The sequence below is a fragment of the Aspergillus pseudodeflectus genome, assembly GCF_044049435.1.
Source record: "Aspergillus pseudodeflectus strain CBS 756.74 chromosome Unknown BJX68scaffold_30, whole genome shotgun sequence".
Taxonomy (NCBI): Eukaryota; Fungi; Ascomycota; class Eurotiomycetes; order Eurotiales; family Aspergillaceae; genus Aspergillus; species Aspergillus pseudodeflectus.
The window spans coordinates 234,781-261,496 of NW_027263806.1; the positions used below are offsets into that span (position 1 = coordinate 234,781).

Below are 26,716 nucleotides of genomic sequence, written 5' to 3' on the forward strand. Positions count from 1 at the left end.
CTGGCTCTAAAAGCGATGACCGGATTAGCCCGCATCATTTGGCGACTCCAACTGTCAGCTCCGCCACCCAGGGTCAATCAAGGAAGAACCAGCGGGGCCCGCATGCTGCAGCTGAACATGTTCTAGATTTTCAGGGACAGGAGACAAGGACCTTTGGGTATAGAAAAAAAGTTAAGTATCGAGGGGGCGGGCGAGGACTAAATCCTTCTGCAGGCGCTCTACATAAATTTGGATGGTTCTTCCGCTACTAATGGTTGCCTCTATCAAGATTCTGGAGCAGTAAGAACAATCACAGAGAACGATGATTGTGTTGGTAGGCCTTGGTTAAGCTACGGAGGGCCTGTAGGGAAGAGAGCCTCGGGTGAACGATTTATGATGATATAAGGTATCAGATCAAATGCAATATATGCATCGCATTGTATGCTGTCTCCCCTCCTCTGCGAAGCCTCTGCGTGGTACCAAACCTAGACCTATCTGAATATACCTTGAGGACTTTGTGACCTCAGGACTGGTGAAATATACTCCGTATATCTCTGATAGGTCTTATACCCCTTACCAACCTGGTAGTTCATTTTCACATTCACTCCCAGTGCCGAGGTTACTTCAACGACAAACTCGCCTTAAACACCAAAAAATTGATTACCAAGAACAATCAACACCTGCACCAAGAGACAATTCTACTAAACTCACAATCTGGACTCGCTCCCGCTTTGCCGCCTCAAACGCACAATTAATGATATCCGCCTTCTCGCGACTCAAAACCCGCAGCGTGACGGGCAGTCTCGACGACGCGTTCCCGGGCATCTCCGAGCAGCGCATATACGACAGCGGATCGACGGGCTCCCGTGTCCCAGGAGCCCACTTGATCTCGAAGGCCCAGAGGATCCGCATTACGGCGATGGCGAGCGAACGCTCTGCGACGTGATAACCTGGGCCTGTATATTGGGGAAATACATATATGCGTTAGTCTGTGTCTATCAATGTGGGAAACTAGAAACTAGGAACAGCTATAGGGCGGTTCACGTACAGATGCGACGTCCCGCGCCAAAGGCGAAGTGATCGCGCTTGGTCACGTCGGCGGAGTTGATGCTCTGCGTTGTCTACAGTCATGAAACAAAATCATGGTTAGCTCTATTATTGTGTCTTTGGGGGACGGCTGGACTGCGGCTTACGGTGGTATGATCATTCGCATATCTCTCGGGCCAGAACCGGTCTGGGTCCTCGTGGCGTTTCGGATCGTGCGAAATAGCCCAGGCATTGAGATGCAGTCGAGCGCCCTTTGGGATCCGCTGCCCGTTGTAGACTATATCCTTTGCCGTGACGTGCGGATGGCCAAGGGAGACAGGAGGGCGCCATCGCCAGAGCTCCTTCATCACGCACCGAATGTAGGGGATGCGCTCTAGATCGGCGAATTCGGGTAGGCGGTTGCCTACCACGGCTTCTGTACAGGTTGAGATTTATATTAGTGAATAGTACTATCTTTTAGATGTAGGAGCTGCGTGGAATGAGTTAATACGTACCAATCTCGGTCCTGGCCTTGCGCTGAACATCCGGAAATTGCAGCATCGCTTCCAAGAATGACCACGTGGAAATCTGGCTCTGGTGGTTTTATGTAGTGTCAGTAGGGATCATGCAGTTCTGGTGGCAGTTCTGGGCAAGAGCGTATACCGTGTCCGCAGCGCCGATAATCAGCTGGAGAGCCAGGTACGCTGCCTCCGCTTCGGTCTCGAAGCCACCGCGGTCCGATGCACTGATTACAGAGGGAAGAAAGGCATCGGGCATGTATTTGCCAGCGAAGGCGGGGTCTTTGATTTTCTGTTTCACTCTCGAGTCAGATCCGTACGATTCTCACCTCACCTCCGTCACACGTCCTCGTTGCAGTAGAGTCATACCTGTAACCGCGCAAGACACCATTCCAGATCTCGCTTGAATCTTCGCCTGGCATCTCGCTCCCACGGCTTGAGAGAGAGCGGTAGATGGTTCAGCCACGTGAATATATCAACCATGTGCATTCCGGGGATGGTGCCTGGACCATGTAACGAAATGTCAGGGCTCGACACCACCGTTTACGATGGACCTGCAACAACATACCCAGTATCTGTGCGAGACCCGTCTCTATTCCAGAATGTCAATCAGTCGAGTAAACCAATGGCATACAGCCTGTGGAAACAAAACGCACCGTGGATGTAGTCAATGACTGGATCATCTGCATTCGGTACCTGCTCCACCCCAGTAGATCGGTGTTAGTATACGAAGCGAAGCAGACCAACAAACATGCAAGAGAAGAGACACCAGGTAAACCGGGTAGGATACACGCACATCCATCCCAAAAGTCTGCGTCGCAAACGCACTATACGTGTAGCGAGCAATCGACTTCAGGATTTGAGCCCCATCCAGACCAATCTCCGGGCTATTCACAATGTCGTACAGGAACCTGGCCGTTTCATAGTGGAGAAATCTGAAAGTACGGTGAGTATTAGCATGAGTATTATATAGGCACGTCAACGGACGGCACGTAATGGGCTCGGGATTAGGTCCAACTCACGGTAATCCAGCGTCTGCGCGTGGGACGCCGGCCAGATACGAGTTGATCACGCGGCGCTGGTTCTGAGTTGCGAGAACACGTCAGTAAGGTGGCGAGGAAGGTACCATTGAACGGGTAACTCGACTGACCTTCCATCGCAGATCACTGCCATGGAGCAAGAGAACATTTAGCTGGTTGCAGATGAGCTCGTTACTGACGATCCATCGGGGGCGCTCGGACGATATTGCCGACGAGCGATCCATGATTTCCTATTTGCGGGGAGATAAGAGTAAGTAACTTGACTGTCGCCTTCAGAGAACAAAAGAAAGAAACAAAAGAAGCTCCGTTGTGCTCTGTTCACCTGGACAGCACGATCCGAGTTGAGGAAATACTCCGTGACAGGGCCGAGGCGGACGCGAAACACCTCGCCATGTTCCCGGGCCCAGCGATGCATTAGTAAATGCTGGAGACTCTCCTTGCTTGCTGTGATGACTTCTGACAAATTTCCTAAGATGGGATTGCCCTTGGGCTGGGGCGGGAGTGGGAGCTTCTCAGTACCAGTGGATCGGGATGCAAATAGGGCTGCTCCCAGCACGAGGCAGAGGCAGAACCCAGCCAGGAGCGGCGCGTGGGAGAGGGACAATAGGTTGCCGTATTCGCCCATCTTCTCAACATGGAGGTTTTCTTGTACCTTGGTAGGATCCTCTGTTGGATATGGCCACTCAATATATGTAGCAAGCAAAACATGATCTACATGATCGGCGGGCTATCCGATGTGGGGTGCGGGGAGCAGCTCGGCTGCAATGTAGACCTGTAGTGGATGGAACGAGGTCCAGTCGGCTTGAGGCTTTTCTAATACTCATCTATGGGCTAGCATAACCCAATGCACAGATCTATTCATCATTCACGTTAAACACAGGCAGAGCCCCGGCGAACGAGCCCCTCAAGGACCCCCGCGAACAGTCTACTGATCCCCCACACCTGGTCCGAGAGGAGGATCCGATGCGCCTCGACCAGGATTCGATGCAACCCACTCGGCTCTTCCAGGTTTCCCACCCCCGCAATCCGGACGCGGGGATGGCCAGGGGCCTGAATCCATCGCTCCTTCTCCCCCGCGTCGACTCCACCATCCCAGTCTATGCAGCAGCAAGACCAAGACGACGGCACCTCATCGTTGGTAGCGGATGACTCGGAATCTCCATCAGTGGCACGGGCCACCGGATCCAGAGAGAAAAACGTCCAGATAGTCAGGACTGCGACGAAGAGATGGTGATTTTCACTATGGGCCGCAGTCTTTCTTCGCCGGATGAAGCAGAACAGTGTCATGGCGTGCATTACCGCCCTCCGGGCATTCTGGATGTCGGCGCGGAGCCACGTGCAGAGGCTATTGCGAGCCGCTGTCGTACACTGTTTGGTGGCCATCCATCCAATGTACTCGCACATCGGTTGCAACGGCACGATGAGTAGGATTGAAATGTGGTGATGGAGCTTGATCAGCTGTGATGCGTCACTCTCCCGGTAGGCAGTGACATTGGTGCAGACTAAGCTAATTGTTTCCGTGGTGGTGCTTCTCCAGTGCGCACGATGGACTGCAGGTACCAGTGGCCTCGATGGAGTTGGCCCATTTCCGGTCGCCACTACCCCATGAATTTCCCCAAATGGCTGGTCCATGGGAAGGCGCTGTGCAGACTGGTCTACATCGCCATCAAGTATGTAGCGATTGACGCTGGTTGCCGTATACCACTGATAGAATACTGCGGTCATCGTGATCAGTCGCGAGAAGAGTCCAAGGTTTTTCGACTGGACTAGCTGGCCGAGCTTCAGGGCATCTATAGCGTCTTTGAGTGACACTGCCCGGAAAGTGTCTAGATCACGGTCAGCATACTCGGTAAGTTCAAAGGAGCGGCAGGGGATACGTTACTCTGTGAGCTGTTCAACTCCCTGGATAGCGCCGCCCCATTCATATCCCATAGTGTCTCAGGGCATGGCAAGCTAGGATCAAGGTCGTCGAGACTCATCATTGGTGGGACGCTGGCGTGCAGGCTAAACTGACAGTCGATCAACTGCTTGGGGGAAGTAAGATCCATCAGCATAAAGAAAGATGCAATTTGCGAGCAGCGGTTGATCGGAACGAAAGACTGTGAGATAGAACGAAACGCACCCAAATCGCATACGTAAGTCTTCTGCAGAGCTCTCGACCAAGCCACTTGGAAACCGCTTCATCGCCATAACTAGCATCTGGACCATTATCTTGCCTCTGGAGCAGGTCCTCCCGGCGCATTCTTGAGTTTAGGCCCCGGCACACTGTTACAAGCATGGCCCGCTGGAACTGAGCCTTCAAGGCGATGTGTCGGACGCCATCAAAGGCCATCTGAATCTGGTTCAAAAGTGCTGCCTGCGCAAAAGGGATTTCGATAGTCTGATGAATATTCTCGTCCACCTGTAAAGTGTCAAGAGCGGCTGGATTTAGCAAACTTTGTTCTCAATTTCTGATGGGCAGGCCATGTACCATGGTATCAAGTGCTTTGCGCAGTGTTCCTCTCAGGATGTAGGACAGTGTATGAGCTTGTGGGACCTTGGAAAATCTACTCCCAATGGCGGCAACTGCGAGTAAGAGCAACGGGGGTGTGTTGGACACGTTGAACGTTGCTTTGTGAAGAAAAGGCAGGGTTAGATGGTAATGTTCAAAGTACAGCTGGACAAAGGCGTTCATAACTTTCGGGTTGTTCAAGAGGTCTTTAACGCCTGGATTGCAGGTCAAGGCTTCTAGGCAGCGTGTCTTTGCAATCAACGCTGACACCTCCATCACTTGGCCTTGATGAACTTGGGCAACATGGTTGTGGTCCTCCATTGCCAGGATATCGACCAAGCTGAGAAAGCTCGTAAGTGATTTCTGTGCTCCATCCGGCTCATCACGCCCAAGAACCGCTTTATTGGCATCGTGAGGGTCTATGGATCCTTTTGGGCGCGATTTTTCCCAGAGATTTGGTTGCACCATCCCGGACCCGCCGTACGTATGCCATGAGTCTGACAGGTCAGGCAACTGTTTGCTCGTTGATTGCTCTCGCTCCGCGGACTCCGCCGCGAACGTGCGTGCATCCACTCGTCCGGTCGTAGCACCATGCGGCTCCGACATATGATCAAGATCAAGTTGATATCCAGTCCCGGGAAAAGCCAAGAGGTCAAGAAAGTCCATGCTGAGCCCCTGGGGCGGCATGCAGTGTTGAAAGGACCAGTCGAACATAGGGGCCTCTGTAGCACTTGCGGCAGGGATATCCATGGGTGATGGTTCAGTCTGCGAGTGTCCTGGTATCATCAGCGAGTGCCCTGTTCTTCCATAATACCACACCCCCAAGTTCCTGTGAGAACTTACCCGAATCGACTGATAGCAGCGGTGTCGACAAGCCGGATAGACACTGCCTCACGCCGGTATCTTCAATATGATGGGATGCCTCCAGCTGGCCATGGACTGGTGGCGACTGGTCAAGCAGCGGCTGGCTGACGAGAAACGCATCGTCGCACTCTGTCAGAGCAGTGGATCTCTGCCCAGCCCTTTTCGTACAAGGAATGCCCTTATTGACACACCGAGTACACGGCAAAGAAGGCGAGCAACGGACCTTGGCTGTGGCACACCTGTCGCACGCGCCTCGGATTCGCGTTTGTGACTGTTTGGGCTTGCCTTTGGTCACCGTGGAGCAGCTTATTCTTCTATGGCGAGTCAAGAGATCGCTGATGCGTGTTAGAGAGCGATCCAAGTCAAACAAGGCGGTCAAGGAGGCTATCTACCATCGGTTGAATGCTTTCCCGCAGGAGCTGCATTGGTGACGGCGTTGGTTGACGTGAGACGACAGGTGACGAGTCAAGTGCTCCCGACGGGAGAATTGGCGAGTGCAGAATTCGCAGGTCAGTGTGCCTTCTATGGGGGCGGACATGGTAGCGATCATGGAGGGTGTGGGAAGGAGCGGAAGGGACAATGGATGAAGAGATTGACCAGGTTGGGGAAGGAGTGCGGGGAACTTGGAAAAGTGCGGAGATCCCGAGGGCAGAAGCATCACATTTTGCATTATTCACAATATACTCATAAAAGCTACTCCAAGATCTGTGCCCCGACTCTCCTCACCCGAGCATGATCCCCATCTCCTTACTCGCCCGTTCGAGGAGTGCCTGGTCGACGACTCCTTCCGTTTCAGGAATAATGGGCAACGCATATTCTTCTCCTGTTTCGGCAAACAATTCCACCAGCCCTCCTCCACTCGCAAAAACATATGCCTTTGCGTACCGACTCCGATAGCGAAGTTTAAATCTGCTCCCCTTTGGCACATACAGCGTCTCCGCGGCTGTCAAGGTCACCGCGGCGCCATCAACGTCGAACCCAAACGTCCCCTCGACAATATGAAACGCATGATGGACGGAAGGAAACACCAGCCCAGCGGCTAGGGTTTTATTCTCATGAAACGAAGATCCCTCTAGGCTCCCAATGGCAAACCTCCCACCCGACTCCTCTGTCGTCGCCAGAACGCGCACGACGGATCCGCCGAGAAGGTACGCTGGCTCGGTGCCCGCGCGCAGGAAATACGGTCGGAGATTCCCCGGTAGCACGTTATCTTGGCCATCTACCCACGGCTGCGGTGCAAACGGTTGGACGTGTAGCTGAGGCACCATATCGAAGCGCTCGGCGGCCTCTTTCAGCCGCGGGATGAGGACTTCGAATGGATTGCGGTCGTCCGTGGCCGGCCACATCACGCCTGCGTAGGGCTCGCCCAGGAATCGGAAAAAGTCTTCCCAGCCGCCCGGGACAATGAGTCCGATGAACTCGGACCGGTTGCCGAGGATCTGGTATTGATGGATGACTCCCTAAGCAACTCTTGTGTCAACGTACCGTACCTGGTGGAAGGCTAAGGCAGCTGAAACCGCACGTCGTCCGCTTATACATACCGGAGGCACGCTCGTGAAATCACCAGGCCCCATCGTCCGTGCCTGGTCGTTCACCCACACATTGACATGGCCCTTGAGACACAGAAACACGTCGTGTGCTTCGCGATGGTAGTGGAAGCCAATGGGGTCCCCGCCGGAACCGCCGGTGCTAACCAGGGCAATCGCACCGTCGCTGACTTTGCCTGTGACAAGCAGGCGCATTGCAGACTTTGAGAACGGTATGTAGTATATTTCGCCGCAGAGAGACTGCAATGCGTATGCCTTGCCGGCCTCCTCCGGGGGAGTGGTGGATGTTTGAAGGATGGCCATGCTTGCGAACTGTTTCTCGACTTGAAACCGGGACATACAGGAATTTCAATAATTTACCTTGGTCAAGTAATTTTTTGCAAGCAGCTTCAATCATATAACTTATATGATGGGAAGGCCACACGGGTCCGATGTCCTGTGCGGGGGACCACCCCACATCGGTAACCCACCCCCTATTCCGGCCTCACAGTCATGTTCGACTACATGAGCCATCAGACTTCTTTGCAGAGAATCCGGATAACCCAGTTAGTCACACGATTCAGAACGTCCGGAGTTCCCGGAAAGGTTTATCCCCGTTGCGAGTCGCTCATCCGAGACGAAACAGCGTCAACTCGTCACAGAGGGCGCAAAACAGATCTACCACTTGACGCATGGTCAGTATATATCAATCTTCCATCTCTCGTTTTCGAGATTTGCGTGTTTCGCCAAATAAAAAGGCTTAGCTTCTGTATTGCCCGTCGGATCAACTTGTGAGCTTTGTCTCGGGTAATAAATAATATGATTTCGTGGCCCTCACCCCCTGCCGTGCATAAGCGTAGGTATTTGCATATGATCGAGAACCTGTATGGTTCTTAGCAATAGGCGGCGACACCGTGCGATATGTCATGATTTCTTTGTGGCGCAGCAGATGCTGTACCTTGAGACCTGTTAGCGTTTCAGGTTGCGTATGGTCACCCATGTTCTAGGAAGAAGGCCAAGAGTAGCGACGATGATGAGCTCCAAGCGAAGAGCGGCACATTGCCAGCAGGAGTAGAAGTTGTTCGGAGAGAGGATAGCCCACGTATGACTTGCCAAAAGATGCAGAGCTTGGCTACCTGGTCACTGGCGATTTTTAAGGAATAACTGCTCTATTCTTGACAGCAGCCAACGCTGCTCAACGCTATACTGGCCTGCGAAGTGCAGACGGGCCACGTGGGGACCATGATTCTGCGCTGTTCCGGCGTACCGCAAGCGATACTCATTGACAATGTGCCAGGCTGGCAGGAGTGGACAGGAACGATTTAGTACTCCAAGGCGATGGCGGTTGATATTGAACCGCTTGACCAAATATACCTGCGGAGTTTCTCTGGCCGAGATCCAATGTCGAGGGGTATTCAATGGATCAATTATGGATAGTTGAAAGCGACCACAGGGCCGCCCTGAACAAGAACATTCGAGTGATAATCATTTACTGGTATCCTCCTCGAAAATAGCCTTCGAAAATAGCCTTCGAAAATAGCCTTCGAAAATAGCCTTGCAGGTCGGTGAGGGAAGAGATAAGCTGCGCGCCACAGCGCCGATTCGCGGTACCCATGTCGACGCAACTTTTGTCCTACCCATGGGGCAAACAGCGTCCAAAACGTGGCCCAATCATCACGAAATGAATGCCAAATCTGGACCTCTCGAGGCCGCCGAGGATGTGGACCGTGGTGTTGATTTGTTGACGCGACGAAATGAGTCTGGCCCACTCGATGATGTCAAGACCCCACCTGCTTTAAGAAGAGCTCCCCCTCCCGCACTCCGAGCTTCCGTGAAGAATTCCATCTCATCCACGCAACGCACCAGTGAGTCTATTCAAATTCAACAAAATGGCTCCCAAAGTCCTCGTCGTCCTCACCTCTTTCGATAAGATCCAAGCCAACAACCACCCCACTGGCTGGTACCTGGTACGTGCGACCGCACAATCCAGTTTTCCCCTCGGCCGGGCTTGAGATTGAGCTAACATGAGCCTTGATTTTGTAACAGCCTGAATTTGCCCACCCCTGGGACGTCCTCCATGACAAGGCCGAGCTCACCATTGCCTCGCCCAAGGGCGGCGAGGCGCCCCTCGACCCCGGCTCGGTCGAAATGTTCAAGGAGGACCCCGTCTCGTCGAAATTCCTAAAGGAGCAGACGGCGCTCTGGAAGAAGACCGAGAAGCTCGCTGATGTCCTCCCTCGCGCGGGAGAGTTTGATGCGATTTTCTACGTTGGTGGACATGGCCGTACGTCGCCCAACACCCACCAATGTACCCCAACGACGGATAAGACACTAACAAGCGCAACAACAGCAATGTTCGACCTAGCCACCGACCCAACCTCCATAAAACTTATCCAAACCTTCGCCGAAGCCAAAAAGCCCGTCTCCGCCGTTTGCCACGGCCCCTGCGCCTTCGTCAACGTTACCACCGCGTCCGGCAAGCCGCTCGTCGCCGACGCCGAGGTGACGGGGTTCTCGAACGCAGAAGAAGATCAAGTACAGCTGAGCTCGGTTATGCCGTTTCTGCTCGAGGATGAGCTGCAGAAGAAATCTGGAGGGAAGTATGTCAAGGCGGCCGAGCCTTGGGGCGAGAAGATTGTTGTTTCCAAGGTTAAGGAGCTCGGGGGTGATTTGATTACGGGGCAGAACCCGGCTAGTGCGGCGGGGGTTGGGAAGGCCTTGTTGAAGGCTTTGGGGTTGTGATTTTTTGATATCAGAAGTTGGTAGTGTGGTGTAATGGTCGCTATTAGGAATTGAGGGAAATTGTCCAGTATCAAGCGCCTCGATTTAATGAGATTGACGATCGAGCCTATGCATTGCTAAATCATTAAATTATCTTCCTTCATGATCGAACTCTATCATTACAAAATCTTCCCCGGCCATCTATCTAGGGGAACGGTTATTTCTTCTTCTTGTTGAGCAGGTTGGGCAGGTCGTCAACCTTGGCATTTCCTTCCAAGATATCTAAACAATATTAGCCTCATCGTCATGTTTCAGCAAATCGCACGAGTACTCACGATAAACCGCAGAAAACAACGGAAAATCCTCCGTTCTGTTATGCTTCTCGAGGAACTTATAAACGCTCTGCGCCGTCGACACCCCCTGCAGCTTCTGTCCGTTCATTTCCTTCTCCTCGATCTCCAACACACTCACCCCCTGCTCCACAGCATGGCACGCGGAGCGGAAGTTTCTGCCACCAGACGCACTCGCAACAAGATCCCCAATGCCCGCACTCTCCTCCGTAAACGTCGCCTCGTTGACAGATTTCGGGAACCACGTCCGCCCAAAGAGAATCATCTCCTGCACGCCCAGCCGAATCAGCGCGGCCTTTGTGTTCTCTCCCCATTGCTTCCCCGTGACGAAGCCCGCCGCGAGGGCAATGATATTCTTCAGCGCGCCGCCCAGCGCTACACCAGCGACATCTTTGACGACATGTACAAAGAAGTATGGCCTCTCGAAGAGATTCTCAAGTAACTCCGCGTCCACGTGCGGATAATCCTGCGGCATCGGGTGCAGCTTGATACTCGACGGCTTCGTCTTGTCCTGGCGCTGCTCGTCGACTTTGACCAGATTATCCTTCGGCGAGCCATCATGCGACGTGAGATCCATCGGCGGAGGGTCATATCCGATCGTGGTCTCGCACAGCCGCTCGGCTGCGACTTCCGGCGCGATGTTCGCCCCTGAGAGCGCGCCGCAGTAGATCCCCAGTTTCTCCATGATGAGCTCAGAGTACAGCGTCACGACCCCATCTTCAACCTCGACGCCCTTGATACACGAGATGCCGCGCGCGTAGGGCAGATACTTGCCCTTCATCTGCTCGAGGGTTTTCCCGATGAATTGGTGCGGGAGGTTGAAGACGAGGATACTTGCGTCTTTGACGGCCTCGCCGATGTCCGGTGTTGCGCGTAGATTGTCGGGTAATCTGATTCCCGGGAGGTACTTGACGTTCTCATGTGTTGCGTTGATGACATCGGTCAGCTTCTGCGGCTTGTCGCCGTATTTTGACCGGTGCGGCGAGTCTTCGGGGACGGTGATGTCTTCTTCGAATACCCACATGCGGACCTCTTTGTGGAAGAGGTCCGGGTGTTCGGCGGTGTTTTCCGAGAGGATTTTGCCGATTGTTGAGCCCCTGCGATTTGTTAGCTGTTGGTCTTGGATGTACAGGAGTAAGCTTAGAGGTACCAGTTGCCCGAGCCGATGACGGCGACTTGGTGTTTCTTGCCTGCCATTTTTTATATGCTGTCTATGTTGAAAGGTGATTTATCATTATTGTTTTGAATCAAAAGATCAAAGAGCTGGATCTTTTATCAGCGTGGTGAAGATATGATATCATGTGTCAGACCTGTTTAGCCTGCCCGTATGATGCAATCCTGACACGAGCCCAGCCCTGTATGTATAACAACAACAACACACGCTCGACTTTGATAGGATGAAAGCAAATGAAATTATTATTCCCAGAAGTATATCTCGCTGGTGCCTTTCCGCTTCATCCGAAAGCAGATATTCGCCTGTCAAGATGAGCGGACTGAAAAATGTATCAAGGAACGATGCGTCGATCAGCGACCTCCCCCCCACAAAGAACGATGAGCCGTGTGGGTTGGGCTTGCGCATCAAAGCTTGTTTGGGCTTTATTTCCTTATTTCAAGGTAGTGAATGACACTGCCATTCTCTTTCATTGTGCAATTTCCCCGATTTCCAGAGGAATGTCTCGAGCGTTCTTGCCTGCCTGCCCTGCTCTGTGGCGCCCGCCACGACACAATATTATGCCCTTGAGTTCCATCCAAGGGAGAGCCACGGTGGTTTCAAACTTTGGAGCCCACAGGACTATTAGAATATAGCCTGTCGACGTGTAAAGTTGAATTTCCAACCTTGGTCCTTGATTTTCGTCTGTAAGCACCTGTGTCTGCAGCGCACGCTTGGGGCTCGCATCTTGCCAGCCTGGATCATACAGCTGCCCCTGCGACAGTGCAAGATGAGCTTGAGGTACAGAAGCTTGTCAACGCTATATTATTGCCGATCGAATGTGCTATGATTGTCTTGTCTCACGGTGGAAAGTATGTACCTCACAAGCGGAAATCAAACTAGTCATCTGAACGCCACGGAGGAGCAGTTGGATAACGTACAAGCTTCACATTTATAGCAAGCTCATCGAGGTCGTTCGCTCCGCTTCCAGACACCTTCTCGTATTGAAAGTTATCCAGTCTCGGCCACATCACATTCCTGACATACTCGCACAAAGCGTACGGATAGTCAAGATAGCCCTCACAGAATTCGTGGACGAGCTCCTCAAGGCTTTGGACGAGGTCTCCCTCTTCTTCGTGGATTTCCTTAATTGCCTCTTCACTCATGAAATGCTCCCAGCCGTAACCGTGCTTATGGCACGTATGGGTAAGCTCGAGTTCGGTGAAGGCAATGTAGCGGATAATTGCCGATGCGACTGTTGAGTTGAAACAAGTTTTATCACGCCATGCCGAGACATCGAATAGCCCAACGAGCCTCCAAAGTGTGATGTAGCCTTCCTTGACTACAACCTTTTTTTCCAATCCGAAGGACACGCCGACTCGATCAAAGATCCCGTCCAACAGCTTAGTGAGGGCTGAACATCCTCCAATGGAACAAGAGCACGAGCAGTCGTCCCGAGCATCATCGACCATAATTCTATACAGCAGGTCCGTATCCGCGGCACCCCAGCACGTATGATCGCGCATGCACTTGCCAATTCTATGGGAGAGAGAGAGTACCGTGGGGTGCTTTGATCCAGGGATTTTCCGGTGCATATCTGCACCTTTGCTGATTAGCCATGCAGCGTTCTTCAACAGGAAGTCTGGTTTCCAGTCGAACCGTCGTATGCCGTTTAGCTTCATGAGACTAGTATATCCCAGTTCATCTACCTCGTCCACGTCCTCAAAGCCAGCATCCCATAACTGCTCCGCTGTTTGGATACTCAAATTATCTGTGTCGTAAACTGAGCACTGGTTTGTTGGGCACAGCCCGCCTATCTCAATCGACGCTTCCAGGAGAAGCTGAGATGCGTTGAAGGCTTGTCGATCAAGAAGCGTGCCGGGCCGAATATTTAGATGCGCAGTTTTGTCCGCAGCCAGCTCCTTCTTCACAAGAAGCTGTAGTTCTCTTCTGCGATGTGCAACCGCTTCAACAACTAGCTTAGAAAATTGCGGATTGCCCGAAAGGCTAGCAGACTCGAGCTCATGTGTCCCCGGATGGAAGCCCTCAGTCTGAAGAATTAGGCGCACCAGATCTTCGTAGCCACTGTAACAGGCGTGACCAAGTATGACGTTATCCGGTTTATAACCCGATTGGAGCAGGATCTCAAGTCCAGTGGGCCACTCCACATAACTGGGAAGCCATTCAGAAAAGCACAGACCATTGTTGACGAGTAATCTGAGCTGATCATCAGATCTTGAAATGAGGGGTAAGATTGGTCTGATCTCGGTTTCTATATCTGGAGGTTGGTGGGATGTTACTGTCCGTTGAGTCTGCGTTGCGATGTGCACCGGACAAGTAGTTTACGTACCTTGAGCGCCCTCCTTGTCAGCGAGCGACCAAATAAGCTGAAGGGTATTGCTGTCAAAAAACTCTACTACCTTTACATCTATCAAATGGAGAGATGTATAAGTTTCGTCGAGCGTAATGAAAGAACCCCTAGCAAATAGATCAGAGCAGATATCAACAACCTGAGCAAAGTTGACTGAATTTCTACAGCCCTCGCTACGAGAGTAGGAGGCGGCGATCAGGTCGGCTGGTGTTTGGCCCTGATCGTTCACACAATTCGGGGCGAGGCCTGCATCTGCGAGATCCCCTATTAGGACCCGCCAGTCTGCCCATTGGTTTGGTTCCCAACATGGATCTGTGTCTTCCCACTGCACGACAGCCTATTATACCCATCAGTATGATGTTTATCCTATGTGAAATGATACTTGAGCTCACGTACATGCATTATCGTATCACCGTTTTCCAGGGTATCAGAGAGTGATGCCTTTCCGGTGTAGAATAACTCGAATAAAGCGGTACGCGTGTCGCGTATGATGGACTGGTTACAGTCCCCAAGTTTGAGGCGTTCCATTGTTGCCTGAATGAGACTAAAGGCAGGAGAGTCGTTAGGCACAATAGCGCGGAACTGAAGATTGGGGCTAATAGAGCAGCCCCCCGCTGACTTTGTGACTGTTAGGGATGCCGTGAGTGTGTATTTCAAGAATCTATTGCAGACAGTATGTCGATAGATTAGTGACAGAACCTTCTTCGCCTGATTGTCCGGCGATTTCTTGCGGTTTCGCCGCTGTGTCCATACACTTGGGGCCAGCGAGCGGAAGCACCCATCATTGGCCTGCTGGTTGTCCATAAGTTGTCGCAAAGAACCGGGACTGATCAACTGCCGCTCCATGCTCGCCCGCATATGCGATTCCTGTTATAATTCCATTCAGTTGGCGGCCTGTGGTAAATTTGGTGACACTTACCATCTGATCTAGGCGATGCTGGAGAAGATTTACGGTGCCTTCCAAATTTGAGTGTCTGACATCCAGTCGCGTGGCGATATTTTTAATCTCGTTTGTATCAAAGGCAGCAGACGACGACTTGGCGACAAGCAAATCCATCTGTGTTGACTCTGAAGACTGCATCGCACTGAATAGGGACCCAGTTAGCAAACTCTTGAGAAGGCGATTACGAAACGCTCACATCTGCAGCAGCAAAAGCGAAGTATTCAAGTTGTCCTGTAACCAGGTCACAGTGCCCATGAGCTTCACCAAGGTCTCCTGTCGAAATGGATAGAGCAGCCGGTTCAGCTGATTGGCAGACCGTGATGGTTTGCCGGGCGGATGGCTTGTGCGACATTTGGTGCGTATTTTGTCGAGCTTATGAAGCCCCTGGCTGCACGACTGGATGCTCTGTATCGCTGCTTGGATCGGCTGCGGCGAAGGGCTGGCGTGGAACGTCGGTGAATTGGCGAGAAGATCGTTCAGTGTCGTTAAAAGGCTGTTCAGACTCTGAACTCGAGACGCGACTTCATTGATCTCCTCATGAAACGATTTGTAGGGGCCATAATAAGCAAGCAGACCCTGACAAATCGTGAGGCCAAGGGAGATGACCCCGACGGCGCTACCGGTGATGGAGAAAGGGTCCGCCATGGGAGATTTAGGATGGGGAAGACTGAGAAGCTAAAGTGGGGAAGAGCGATCGGGCGCAAGCCGAGAATATAAGGCAGCATGACGGCGTGGCTGAATTTCTATGCAGCCAAGAAAGGAAGGAGGCGCAGCGGCGGTGTGGCTGTGAGCTGGCATCCGCAATTCATGTTGTGTAACTATCTGGCGGAAACTGGCATGTTTCATCATCATTTGATTTCATGAAATTACCTTAAGAGGGTTGAAGCCACAACTAGTGTGTGGTATAGAAAATAGCCCTGTCGTCGGTGGCCATCGGCCTTGCTGTCGTCTTAGCGCCACGACGCCACTGTCTTTAAGGGCCCCAGTGACGCGTTCCAATGGCCAGGAACCTGTAATAACAGCGATTGGAATCATTAGTGCTCGTAAGCGATGTCGTCCATTTGGGATTAAAGCGCTCACTAAACCCCGATGAGGTCGTTTGACAAGGCTGCACCAGTAGCACAGAATATCGATCAATTAACTTATTCAAGCCAAGGCGCTTATAATTATGATTCGTATATCGCCACACAACATCATTATCTCATATCAGCAGGGGTCTCTATACCCCGAATCCATCTCAACCACCCGAACGACCCCTATCCAACAACACGAAATCCCGCAAATCTGCACTCTAAAAGACGACGCCCTTAACCTGGTTCACCGTCTTCAGGTTAATATTCTTGATAATCATCATCCACACCAAAGACAGGGTCATAATCGCCGTCCCCGCAATCAACATCCTCTTCTGCGCAAACCCATAAGCCGCCATGATCCCCTCGCGCTCCGCACTCCCCATCGGATACGACAGCTGCACATCAAGGGACCCATAGATCGTCTCCCAGTCCGCCTTCGCACTCTCCGGAAGCAGATCCTGCAGCGCCTGCGGCAACGTATGTGTCCAGATCGCCCCGGAAATCGAGTTCCCGACAGCGCCGCCGAGGTACCCGAACAGACCCAGCATGGCCAGCATGGACGCCACGTCGTTGTGGCTCGCGACGGAGGTCACGGCGACCTGCTGCGTGATAATCATCGTTCCACCACCCAGCGCCGCGAAGATCTGGCACATGACGATGTACCCGATATCCTGGCCGGGCTGCCGGAAGTAGATCATGAGGCCGATGCCGAGCATGTATAGCGGGACGGCACACATGATGAGCCACTTGAAGCGCCCGGTGCGGTTAATCAGGAACCCGACGCAGAACAGCCACACGCCCGAGACCATGTCGAAGGTGTTGGCGATGTAGCCTGCGTGCGTGATGGATTGGTTGTTGACGACTTGGAGGAAGGAGGTGAAGTAGCTGCCCCAGCAGTAGTAGGAGATTTGATACGTGAAGGATAGGGCGCAGGCGCCGAGGGCGGTGCGCGAGGTGAGCAGGTGGAAGGGGATGAAGGGCTTTGAGGAGAGGAATTTCTCGTAGATGGCGAAGGCGACGAGGACGACGAAGCCGATGACCAGCATGGTGATTATCGAGGCGGATTTCCACTTGTGCTCTTCGCTGTTTGCGAGCGTGAAGGGGAGGAGGAAGAGGATGAAGCCGGCGGCGAGGAGGAATATGCCGATTACTGTGCTTGTTAGTCTATCAATGGCTCTTTTATTAGACTTGACGGGGGTGTGTGCGTACGGTCAAACTCGATGGCGTGGAAGATAAGACTCTCGTGCCAGGTGCGGCCACTGTCTTGTTTATGGATCAGACCCTGCTTCTTGCCCTTTCGGATACCGAGGTACAGAGTCACCAGCAGAGGGACAGCGACGGCAGGGAGCAGGATACACCAGATACCGTAAGCCCAGCGCCAGTTGGTTTCGTGGAAGCGCTCGGCGATTTTAGGTCCGGCGAATGCAGTGATCAGGTATGGCGACGAGGTAAACGCGTACGCGAGACCACGATTCCGGAGTGTCGAGGTATCGGCAGTGATGATGTCGATGCTGAAGATCATACCGGTGAAGCCGACGGAATAGAATACCTGCGTACGTTAGTTTGTATGGCTAGAAGAAGTCAGTAGGATATATTTACCTGCGATGCAGCATACGTCTGCACATTTTCGCATGTGGCCATCATGATCAAACCAATTGTCGCAAGTGTAACCATGAGTGTGAAGCCAAAGGGGCGACCCCACAGATTGACAATCTTAGCAACGGGCATATACGTTGCCGCAGCCATGACTTGAGAGACGATTCCAATCAGAGTGACAAGCGAATGCTCGCCAAAATCACTGAGGATATACGGGCCCAGGTTTCCGGTAATGGACGCTTGGAATGCATTGACGCAGTATAGCGACCACATCCTACAGACAATTAGTTCACACTTCCTGCGGATTGCGCTGGGGAAGACTCACGAAGCGTAGGTGATACCCACCGAAGTCTTTGACCACGACAGAGTCATGGCCTCTGCGGCTTGCACACCGGCCTGTCCCTCTGGAAGCTCACCCTTTTCAGGGTCAGCAACCGTGGGCTCAACCGTAGGCTCGATCTTGTCAGTGGCCATCTTGGGAGGCTGCTCCTCAATCGTGGGAGCCGACATTGTGCTCTGTGAGGTTGATTCGGATGGAGATAAAAATCTACGAGAACAGCTCTAGCGGGGTTGAAGCAAATATAAGAGCTAGAGCCGATAGCTCTGCCGGCCAAGTCTCTGGCCCCTTCGCTAAGATGGTAGCTCCGTATCTGATCCGATGACGGAAATGCACGAGCCGCAGAGCAGCTCGACGGGACACTTTCTCGCCCCCAAACCAGCTGCACGCGCAAGCGATTGGTTTCCAACTCCCAGATTCCGAGGAACACACTTTCGTGGCGTATCCTCTCACATTTGAACCAGTCAACACGCAGCCAGCGATCAGATAATTGGCCAACGTGGGGTGAAATGAATAAATCCCCTCAGCATCCCGCCCAATCTCCCGGGCCAGCACCACGCATGTCAACGGCCTCATTCGCTGTCTCGAAGGCAGTGGTCCCATCGCCCCCAAGACGGCTTCTTTTAGTCAAGACTTGCTTGGGGGGCGTCTGACAGGGCTTGGGAGGGACCAATGGCCACGCGCGGGCAATTTATTCCTCGACAAAAAAGGCCGGAATGAGCAACGCCAAGGCCACCGTCTCTGGCCATGGGAGAAATCTCTTCTTCTAGCGCGGGAGTTTTAGGGACTCGATCATTCGACTGGTCAGCCCATCATCGAATCTTATCAATCGATTCAATCAGATAATTTGCGCCAAGCCGGCCGGTTCTGCCAAGAAGGTCTCGTCGAAGCTTTGCTCCGAACTCGCTTGCGAATCATCGAAATCTCATCGATTCGTGGTGAACATCGGCCTGGAAGCTAAGGTCATCGTCTTACTTGATCCCTCGCCTTTTTCTCTCTCGATAGACATACAATTTGTGCCTGAACTCACCATAATTCAATCATCTGATCGAGAAAGCCGGTCCTGCCCAGCCGCGCAGATTGCGCTCCAGAAAACTCTGCTCCACACCGAACCACGCCATGTCCTCATCGTCTCCAATCAACCCACCAACCTGACTCGGCTCCTCTAACCCGCTTGGGCATCTTCCACGCGACGATGGTGGTTCGCAGCCGAGCAACCGACCTGCACCTGCAGGCTCCATCTCCTCGGACCAGTGGCAGCCGACCACAGCCGGGCGTTCTGCACGAGTACGCAAAGCGTCTCGTCGCCTTTGAGTACTCAACTTCTCCTTGTTCTTCAGGTGACGGTTCCCACGTCAAGCCACACACTCTGTTATTCATCGGTGGTCTCAGCGACGGCCTTGGCACGGTCTCGTACGTCGCCGATATCGTCGCTGCGTTGGAGGATACAGAATGGTCCCTGTTTTCTCCGATATTGTCGTCTTCGTATGCCGGGTGGGGGATGGGTGGTCTACGGCAGGATGTACGTGATATCGCAGCTTGCGTGGAGTATATCCGGGGGTATAAGCGGCGATCTGCATCAGACTGCTGTAAGACAAAGATCGTCGTCATGGGCCATTCGACGGGGAGCCAGGATGTTCTGCAGTACATAAGCGCGCCTAACCGGCGAGATCGAGATTCACGGTCAGACACTACTGCACCTGCGCCGGGTTGCGGTGTCAGTGCCCGTGTGCCACGCCCCCAGGTCGATGGGGCAATCATCCAAGCGCCGGTGTCGGACCGCGAAGCCATACAGTGGGTTTTGCAGGAAGGAAATAAACGGCACACGGCGGAAGAACTGCAGAAAGTATACGCAGAGGCTATCAGGAACGCACAGAAACACACCTTCGAGAATTATCGCTCACTAGACACGATCGTCCCACTACCCGCGACATCAAGTCTGGGATTCCCATCATCAACGCCCATCAGTAGTCGACGATTTCTTAGTCTTGCTAGCCCTGCTAGTCCCCAGGACCCTGGAGAGGATGATCTGTTTAGCTCGGATCTAACCGACGATCGGCTGAGGGACACGTTTGGGGCGATTCACGGCCGGGGGGTGCTGAGGTCAAAGCTCCTCGTGTTGTATTCCGGGCAGGACGAGACGGTCCCACCGTGGGTTGATAAAGTACACTTACTGCGGCGGTGGCAGAGGGCTACTGATGCTGAGCGCGGGTATTGGCATGATCAGAGTGGTATCATCCCAGGTGCGACACATACGATGGCTGGTCCGAACCAGGTTGAAGCGCGGCGGATTCTCATTCGCAAGGTGATGCGCTTTCTCCAGGATATCACAGGAGGCAGCGGCACTTAGAGCTCAGTTGTGCGAAATTAAACTATGCTACGCACCACCAGGAAGTGCCTATTATTGAGTTAGGAACTTCGCTGTTACACTCATGCGCGAGTTTCGTAGGAACAGCGCGCTATACCCTCCTTACGGGGGGTAAAATTAGGCGATCCGTGCTTCTAGACAATGTTTTACAAGCGTAGCAGGGGCGAATTGTATCTGGACGCAGTCCCCTGTTGTTGTCTGATCTGCTCTCTTCGTCCAGTCCGTTACGCGAACCAAGCACTGTAGCTGTCAGGATCAGCATACGTTCCTGCTTCCTGAGACACAGGCGATGGGTACCAATTGGAGTCCAGACCTTGGCGTTGGTATATACTATTATATTATAGTGGGCTTGTTGGACCTCGGCTGGCGTCTGAAGCCATCTGCAGTATATATATAGTTGACAAACCATGTCAACAACGACTATGAAAGAGACACAAACGGGTCTGTCGCTAGCTAAGAGAAATATATACGCCAGTCTCCGTTCATACTATAGAAGTCTTGCTTCAACATCAAAGGTGCGGTCGCGTCCCCTTTCGTCCGGCCATTAACCCTGGCATTGCACCGGATAAGAAGAGCATAATTGATTTATGCATCCATAAAACATGGATAAATTTAGAAGCGACACTAATCCAACGTAACGATCATCAACTATGGGGAATTCAACTGCTTCGGGCTCTCTCAAGTAAAATGGCTTTAGACAAGCGGATTTCCATCAGATGCTGGCTCGGAAGCTTTACATGTTTATTCTCGCTCGTGGTCATCGAGGCACTGGCAACCGCAGTGGACGGAAGGAATGGACTTGTCCCAGATACCTCGCTGAGTCAGTGGAGACATCGCATTATCTTTGTAATAAGGCCTGCTTAGACAGATAGTTAAGAGCTGGGATCCTCAACCGGACAATGTCAACTTTGGGTACAACTTGCGCAGAGGAGAAATGGCATAAATGTGTTTTTATACAGCGATATGAATACATTAGGTAAGCAATGCAGTATCCTCGGGCTTACATGAAAAGGGGTCACATGCAGTGTAGTGAGAAACCAAATTTCCTTTCTGGGTATCCTCTGCGACAATCATCACAATCCCAGCCAAGCGCGCTAAAAGGATGCCGATGGTCGAATCCCGCAGTGATGTGTAGGCAATGCCCTGCATCAAAGGATCGCGTCGACCATGTCCAACTCTCGGAGCCATCCCCGCCTCTTGGCCTCAGCCCAAGGGTGCAAGCAGGAGGGGAAAACAGCAACAAGATGCTGTCCCCAGTCATGTCGGACGCCGACAAACGTGGGCTTTGACTCGAGCCCTGCAGAAAAGTTGAGCTCTCTCGAGATGGAGGGGGAAGATTGGTGGATTCGGGCTGGCTGAATGCCCAAATTCGCGAATCAGGATGAGTACCGTTGAGTGCCCTTGTGAAGTGTGCAGCTTTAATATCGAAGAATTGGCTGGTGCTCAAACAGGACATCTTGACTGGTCGAGCACTTGGAAATATTGTTTCCTCAAGCAGTGTCCACAAGGTGCCGGTAGCACAGGCACACAGCCTAGGCAGTCAACCAAGGACATCCCAAAAACACGACCAATGAGCTTGTCCCTGAACAGGCTAAAAACACGATCTCAAGAGAAGCAATTCCCCATGCCTCGGATGAAACAACACATGTGCTTACTTTCGTCAACAACCAACCAATGCGCGCAAGCCGACTCCAATTACATTCTGCACAGCTCCCCTGGGGATGCGGGGGTGCAATTTAAATCGCATTAGCGCGAGGGGGTCTCATCCGGGGTAACAATGGATGATCAAGCAGGGGCGAGATGGGCAGCGTGGATCCCGAGATAAATTCGCGTCCCTGTCCATCTTTCCCAGTTTTGATTTCCCTTTCCCTGCGAGCCTGCGACGAGAAATCCATCCCTGCAGAAGCCTCACAGTTTCACAGTTTCACCTGCTGATCCCCCTGCCTGCTCTTCTCCAATCCCATTGTTCAATTCCATCTGCACTACCTTGCAGATCAAACACAATGCGTTTCCACGTCCCCTTTGTCCTGGCCCTCTCGGCCCTCGCGCAAGCCACCCCGGTCGTCAAAGACTTCGTCAAGCGCGATGGCGCCGCCGTCGTCGCAGCCGTCGCCACAATCTCCGAATCCATGATCGCCCTCAACTCCACTGTAACCGCCTACCGCGGCGGGATCCTGGGTACCGGCCAAGCCCTGAAGATCCAGTTCCAGGCGATCGCACTCTCCAACGACGTCAAGCACGCCATCTCCGTCGCCGAGGACTCGGCCAACTTTGACGACTCCGAGTCGATTAATGTCGCGGCTTCGTTCCTGGATCTGCAGCCGAATATCGATACCACGCTCGACAACTTTATTCGCAAGAAGCCGCAGATTGATACGGGGTTGCTGGGCATCGGATCCCTTGCGTTCCTTGTCAAGGCCAACTTGGAGAATCTGAGGGATTTGTCTGCTGAGCTGGGTGATGTTGTGGTTCCAAAGCTTACGCCTCCCTATGCGGCTCTTGCGCCGACGATCCTGGCGCTTATTACTGATAAGTTTGATGAGGCTATTGAGGTCTTTTCCTCTTAGAACCATTATGTTCTACGAGGCGGAGCGGGGATGGGGAGTTAAGCTGGAGCAGTTAATGAAGGGTTGTACATATCCCTGTCAATGGACATACTTAATGACTGCCTTCTTATCGTACTAGCATGGCACCAGACTGCAAAGCTAGCCAGTACGTACTAGAAGTACCCTGCGTAAAACCGTCCGACGCAATCAGCTACGTCCCTCAAACATCTTCCCCGTACTACCATTAACTCGACTCCACTCCCTCCCTCTGAGAAGAGACCCCAAAAACCTCATGGGCCAATAAACATGATAGAGCACAAAAAACGGCACAGGATCCCAAACCACCCACGTCGTATCTTCCCACCGCCACAGATGATCCCAAAACGCATCAGGGCCCTTCATAACCTCACTATAGTGCCCTACATGACTCGGCATCGTCGCCAGCGGGAGAATGTATCGCGCCACAAAGTCGTGGCCTACCCAATAATACCCTTGCATGTAGTTGTGCGGGATAGCGGGGGACGGAGGTGTACCCGGGCGCTTTTTCTCGAAGTCGGGGTCAACGATCGTGACGTATGTGTCGGCCATGACGGGGTTCTCGGCGAAGAGGACGACGGCTGTGTGTGCGCGCGGGTTGCATTCGATTGGGTAGAGTTGCGCGTCGTCGGCTTCGCCGGAGATTAGGAAGTCGAAGCTGAGGTGCCCTGTGAAGTTGTCGCCGCCGTCTGCAGCGACGCGCTTTGTGAATTCGAGCATCTTCGTGCTGAGCGCCGAGTCTGCGGGGAGGGCTTCGTATTGCATTAGCATGTCGGAGGATGGGCAGGCGACGAAAGCCTTGACCTCGCCGCGCACAACGAGCGAGTGTGTGCAGTATTCGCTGCCGTTGATGTACTGCTGCAGGATATATGGGTTGTCGGGCGAGATGGTTAGGGTAGATAGGTAGGACGAGGTGGCCTCCCGTCCTTCCGGGAGGGGGAGCAAGGTCATCATCTGGCTTCGCGCCTTGTCGTCGACGCCGATGGGTTTCAAGATGAAGCGCTTGCCGGCTTCGATCTTTTCGTTGCTGCTCAAATTCGTCCTAGAGCCCAGTATGTCCTCGACCTCCGTGGTCGAGGTGCACCAATGCGATTCTGAGGTTGGCAGGCCGAGACTCTGGATATACTCCATAAAGGCATCCTTCTCGTGCAGCTTCTCCACGACTTCGCGATCAAACTGGACAGCTTGGAACGCAGACCCCATCTCCTGCCGCGCTCGTTCCGCGACCTCGCCGTCTTCAACCGCGCCCACGACACTGCTGCAGCTGATCCATAGATCCACCTTTTCCTTCCGTATGATATCAAGCAAAGAGTCAATATACCGACTCGCCCCAACCGCGCCGGGCGCTTTCAGACGATAGAACTTTGTAATCGCCCGAGAATACCGGCCGGGCGAAATGAGAGGGAATGGCTCTGTGTCGGCGGCGATGATCCGGTGCGGGTGGAATCGCGCAAGCATCCTGGCGATAGTGAGGCCCTTTGTCATGGAGACCCCGGTGACGAGGATTGTTTTGGATTCTGGGCCTGGACGGGGAAGTTCATAGTAAGTTCCTGAGAAGTACGTGATGAGGAGGGAAACGATGGTTATCGTCGCCGAGACGGGGATGCAGGCGATGCTGAGGAGGATGAGGAGGATGTTCTTTGGGATGTGCTCGTACAAAATCCAGGGTTCATGTTGCTTCTTGACTTCCTCTAATAAAGCCGATGCCGATGCCGAAGCCATCTTTGATGAGGCCGAGGTACTACAGGGCTCTGTCTATTTACTATTGCCAGGTACATCGGAGAGTACTAGTAAGACGGCCGAATTGACATGCATTCCCCTCGGCTCAGCCTTGTACGTCATGGTGACCCCACGACCTCAACCACGCCAGAAGCTTAGCTCTCTTCGCCCACACATCGCGTGATCTCAATCCCATCCTATTAATATTAGCTTTAATTGAACCCATCTGATTTCGGAGTTGGGATCTTACCGGTTCACCCGTCGGCTCAAAGCTATGTACCAGCTTACTCTCATACACCAAATTAGGGTTCCCACCACTCTGATTAAACCCCATCTCGCCATATCTCTCCTTATACCGGTTGACCGTCCGATCAGGCAGACTCTCCGGACGCCTCGTCTCCCTAGCACTTTTCCGCTTCTCCTCTACGCTCTTCCTCACATACTCCAGATACGGCGGATTCCCAGGGTAAATCACGTTATCCGCAGCGAGGACCGAGCCCGGCGTGATCAGTCCTAGCGCCTCACAGAGCTTCAGATCCATCGCATACGCCGGCTTGTAGTGGTCGAGGAACATGAGGTCGATGTGCTTGAGGATCCCTTCGTGGTAGAGGCGAGCAAATGATGCGTCGCTTTTCCCAACGACCACCTTGACGAGGTCCGACAGACCGGCAAGGTCGACTAGCGACATGATCACTGCCGCGAATTCGGGGTTCATGTCTGGGCTGTAGTATCGTTGTCCACCTGCTTTGCGGACTGCGTCGCCGAAGAGGATACAGGAGTACCCGACGTATCCTCCGAGCTCGACCTGAGCGACTAGTAAGCAGCTGCAGAAGATGGCGGATGCCAATGGGAATAAGGCGGCAAATGGGAGTGCGGATGAGGGGATGAAGGCGTTGAGCGACTGTGTTAGGAATGGCGTGCGTAGGGAGTTTGCGGTTAATGGGTACTAGATATTCGGCAGGATGTATAAATACAAGAGATAGATGGGGGCTGGAGTAGTGGCGTTTGGTTGAGATATATTCTGAATTGCACTTGAGCGTCTCGTCGAGGTCGAATGAACATAAGCTAGAGAGATATCAGTTCCACGAAATTGGTCAGTTGTGGGTTTCTGGTCATGGTGAGCATTAACTATCTTAAACGCGAAGTAGGTTCGTATTGATTACTTTTATATCCGGTAACCATAGTTATATAGTTGTGGTTGATCCCAAAAACAGTTTCCTTTAGAACCACTTTGCCATAGTCTCATGTTTGCGATTCAATCCCAGGTGGATCAACCTCAGGTTGATCTGGACATAATCCCGACTTAGCAGTACTATAGTACCCCACAAGCTAAGATACAGGAGAGCTCTATAGGTTGTTGTCTTTAAACTAACTTTCTTAACGTCCAATGGTGACGTAGACCATGTACTGATCCACCATGACGTTGAGTGGCATAGAAGGTAAAAATGTATAAATCTCAGCAGCAGCTATGATCAAGTCGATCTCAGCGACATTGGTGAAGACGACACGTCTATATTGTTTTATAGACGTCCTCAATCAAATTGACCCACAACAGAAATTAGCCCAGGGGCCATGGCCAGCACCGTCAACGATGATGCGAAGGATCTTATTGATCTCGCGATCAAGGACGCAGTCAGAGCCAAAATTACCGAAATTGTCTTGTCAAACCTGGGCCATAGCCCCCGTCCATATCTAAACGACGAGCACTGGGAGCGGCTAAAAGAGGAGATCGAAAGAATGTGGCATCGCGACCGGACTCCAGAATCACAGCCTCACGAGGATAACCTTTGGGTGTATTTGACCTCTGCGGAATGGATGAACTGGTACTATACCTTCTTCCAAGCCGTTATTGGTGTCGCGTCGATTGGCGCAGGCTTTACCTTTAGCGTGATTGTATCCCCGTTGGAACCACCAACAAGCACCAACTTGGATGGCCAAACCTCACCTGAAGCCGAGCAAACGCGGCAGCTCAACCATGTTCGACGTTGTCTTTCGATCAGATGGCTACTATTTGTCCTCTCGCTTGCTTGGGCAAGCTCGGCCGCGCTGACAATCAATAACA

General features: G+C 52.7%; 10 protein-coding genes across 10 annotated transcripts; 3 read left to right on the top strand and 7 right to left on the bottom strand.

Moving 5' to 3' along the window:
* Positions 1 to 620: 620 nt before the first annotated feature.
* BJX68DRAFT_276944 (cytochrome P450) lies at positions 621 to 3,188 on the bottom strand (the record flags this gene model as incomplete). Its single annotated transcript, XM_071048233.1, has 12 exons — positions 621 to 659; positions 691 to 935; positions 1,028 to 1,100; positions 1,173 to 1,441; positions 1,521 to 1,599; positions 1,669 to 1,815; positions 1,893 to 2,026; positions 2,092 to 2,115; positions 2,180 to 2,219; positions 2,320 to 2,523; positions 2,674 to 2,793; positions 2,925 to 3,188. 12 exons carry the CDS (start codon positions 3,186 to 3,188, stop codon positions 621 to 623), a joined length of 1,638 nt encoding a protein of 545 aa, XP_070897525.1.
* Positions 3,189 to 3,433: 245 nt separating this feature from the next.
* Positions 3,434 to 6,456, bottom strand: BJX68DRAFT_256266 (transcription factor domain-containing protein; the record flags this gene model as incomplete). The annotated part of the gene is made up of 6 exons (XM_071043161.1): positions 3,434 to 4,374; positions 4,446 to 4,587; positions 4,686 to 4,964; positions 5,034 to 5,830; positions 5,898 to 6,253; positions 6,311 to 6,456. The coding sequence occupies 6 exons, from the start codon at positions 6,454 to 6,456 to the stop codon at positions 3,434 to 3,436; spliced, it is 2,661 nt and encodes an 886-aa protein (XP_070897526.1).
* Positions 6,457 to 6,640: 184 nt separating this feature from the next.
* BJX68DRAFT_276945 (cupin domain-containing protein) lies at positions 6,641 to 7,768 on the bottom strand (the record flags this gene model as incomplete). Its single annotated transcript, XM_071048234.1, has 2 exons — positions 6,641 to 7,378; positions 7,460 to 7,768. 2 exons carry the CDS (start codon positions 7,766 to 7,768, stop codon positions 6,641 to 6,643), a joined length of 1,047 nt encoding a protein of 348 aa, XP_070897527.1.
* A 1,507-nt stretch (positions 7,769 to 9,275) lies between these two features.
* Positions 9,276 to 10,260, top strand: BJX68DRAFT_240194 (type 1 glutamine amidotransferase domain-containing protein). Its single transcript, XM_071040647.1, has 3 exons — positions 9,276 to 9,411; positions 9,491 to 9,728; positions 9,795 to 10,260. Exons 1-3 carry the CDS (start codon positions 9,334 to 9,336, stop codon positions 10,184 to 10,186), a joined length of 708 nt encoding a protein of 235 aa, XP_070897528.1. The 5' UTR covers positions 9,276 to 9,333; the 3' UTR covers positions 10,187 to 10,260.
* Positions 10,261 to 10,361: 101 nt separating this feature from the next.
* BJX68DRAFT_120002 (glycerol-3-phosphate dehydrogenase family protein) lies at positions 10,362 to 11,863 on the bottom strand. The gene is made up of 3 exons (XM_071036104.1): positions 11,666 to 11,863; positions 10,501 to 11,612; positions 10,362 to 10,447 (listed from the first exon to the last, which is right to left on the bottom strand). The coding sequence occupies exons 1-3, from the start codon at positions 11,710 to 11,712 to the stop codon at positions 10,383 to 10,385; spliced, it is 1,224 nt and encodes a 407-aa protein (XP_070897529.1). The 5' UTR covers positions 11,713 to 11,863; the 3' UTR covers positions 10,362 to 10,382.
* A 701-nt stretch (positions 11,864 to 12,564) lies between these two features.
* On the bottom strand, positions 12,565 to 15,624 carry BJX68DRAFT_268382 (uncharacterized protein; the record flags this gene model as incomplete). Its single annotated transcript, XM_071046077.1, has 5 exons — positions 12,565 to 13,964; positions 14,016 to 14,373; positions 14,433 to 14,903; positions 14,956 to 15,121; positions 15,176 to 15,624. 5 exons carry the CDS (start codon positions 15,622 to 15,624, stop codon positions 12,565 to 12,567), a joined length of 2,844 nt encoding a protein of 947 aa, XP_070897530.1.
* A 357-nt stretch (positions 15,625 to 15,981) lies between these two features.
* On the bottom strand, positions 15,982 to 18,213 carry BJX68DRAFT_120024 (major facilitator superfamily domain-containing protein). The gene is made up of 4 exons (XM_071036105.1): positions 17,974 to 18,213; positions 17,652 to 17,922; positions 17,262 to 17,601; positions 15,982 to 17,202 (listed from the first exon to the last, which is right to left on the bottom strand). The coding sequence occupies exons 1-4, from the start codon at positions 18,156 to 18,158 to the stop codon at positions 16,271 to 16,273; spliced, it is 1,728 nt and encodes a 575-aa protein (XP_070897531.1). The 5' UTR covers positions 18,159 to 18,213; the 3' UTR covers positions 15,982 to 16,270.
* A 530-nt stretch (positions 18,214 to 18,743) lies between these two features.
* On the top strand, positions 18,744 to 20,591 carry BJX68DRAFT_240202 (uncharacterized protein). Its single transcript, XM_071040648.1, has one exon. It carries the CDS (start codon positions 19,181 to 19,183, stop codon positions 20,333 to 20,335), a length of 1,155 nt encoding a protein of 384 aa, XP_070897532.1. The 5' UTR covers positions 18,744 to 19,180; the 3' UTR covers positions 20,336 to 20,591.
* An 855-nt stretch (positions 20,592 to 21,446) lies between these two features.
* Positions 21,447 to 22,998, top strand: BJX68DRAFT_240203 (cell wall mannoprotein 1 family protein). The gene has a single exon (XM_071040649.1). The coding sequence runs from the start codon at positions 22,135 to 22,137 to the stop codon at positions 22,918 to 22,920; it is 786 nt and encodes a 261-aa protein (XP_070897533.1). The 5' UTR covers positions 21,447 to 22,134; the 3' UTR covers positions 22,921 to 22,998.
* A 108-nt stretch (positions 22,999 to 23,106) lies between these two features.
* On the bottom strand, positions 23,107 to 26,631 carry BJX68DRAFT_276946 (uncharacterized protein; the record flags this gene model as incomplete). The annotated part of the gene is made up of 4 exons (XM_071048235.1): positions 23,107 to 24,573; positions 24,905 to 25,459; positions 26,431 to 26,458; positions 26,600 to 26,631. 4 exons carry the CDS (start codon positions 26,629 to 26,631, stop codon positions 23,107 to 23,109), a joined length of 2,082 nt encoding a protein of 693 aa, XP_070897534.1.
* Between the last annotated feature and the right edge of the window lie 85 nt (positions 26,632 to 26,716).

Bases quoted from the DNA above. Each gene is read 5' to 3' on its own strand.
- BJX68DRAFT_240194 (XM_071040647.1), top strand. From the start codon at position 9,334: ATGGCTCCCAAAGTCCTCGTCGTCCTCACCTCTTTCGATAAGATCCAA. The intron at 9,412-9,490 runs GTACGTGCGACC...ATTTTGTAACAG, and splicing joins ACCCCACTGGCTGGTACCTG to CCTGAATTTGCCCACCCCTG. The intron at 9,729-9,794 runs GTACGTCGCCCA...GCGCAACAACAG, and splicing joins CTACGTTGGTGGACATGGCC to CAATGTTCGACCTAGCCACC.
- BJX68DRAFT_120002 (XM_071036104.1), bottom strand. From the start codon at position 11,712: ATGGCAGGCAAGAAACACCAAGTCGCCGTCATCGGCTCGGGCAACTG. The intron at 11,613-11,665 runs GTACCTCTAAGC...AACAAATCGCAG, and splicing joins GTCATCGGCTCGGGCAACTG to GGGCTCAACAATCGGCAAAA. The intron at 10,448-10,500 runs GTGAGTACTCGT...AATATTGTTTAG, and splicing joins GTTGTTTTCTGCGGTTTATC to ATATCTTGGAAGGAAATGCC.
- BJX68DRAFT_120024 (XM_071036105.1), bottom strand. From the start codon at position 18,158: ATGTCGGCTCCCACGATTGAGGAGCAGCCTCCCAAGATGGCCACTGAC. The intron at 17,602-17,651 runs GTAAATATATCC...TAACGTACGCAG, and splicing joins AGACGTATGCTGCATCGCAG to GTATTCTATTCCGTCGGCTT. The intron at 17,203-17,261 runs GTACGCACACAC...TAACAAGCACAG, and splicing joins CCACGCCATCGAGTTTGACC to TAATCGGCATATTCCTCCTC.
- BJX68DRAFT_240202 (XM_071040648.1), top strand. From the start codon at position 19,181: ATGGTGGTTCGCAGCCGAGCAACCGACCTGCACCTGCAGGCTCCATCT.
- BJX68DRAFT_240203 (XM_071040649.1), top strand. From the start codon at position 22,135: ATGATCAAGCAGGGGCGAGATGGGCAGCGTGGATCCCGAGATAAATTC.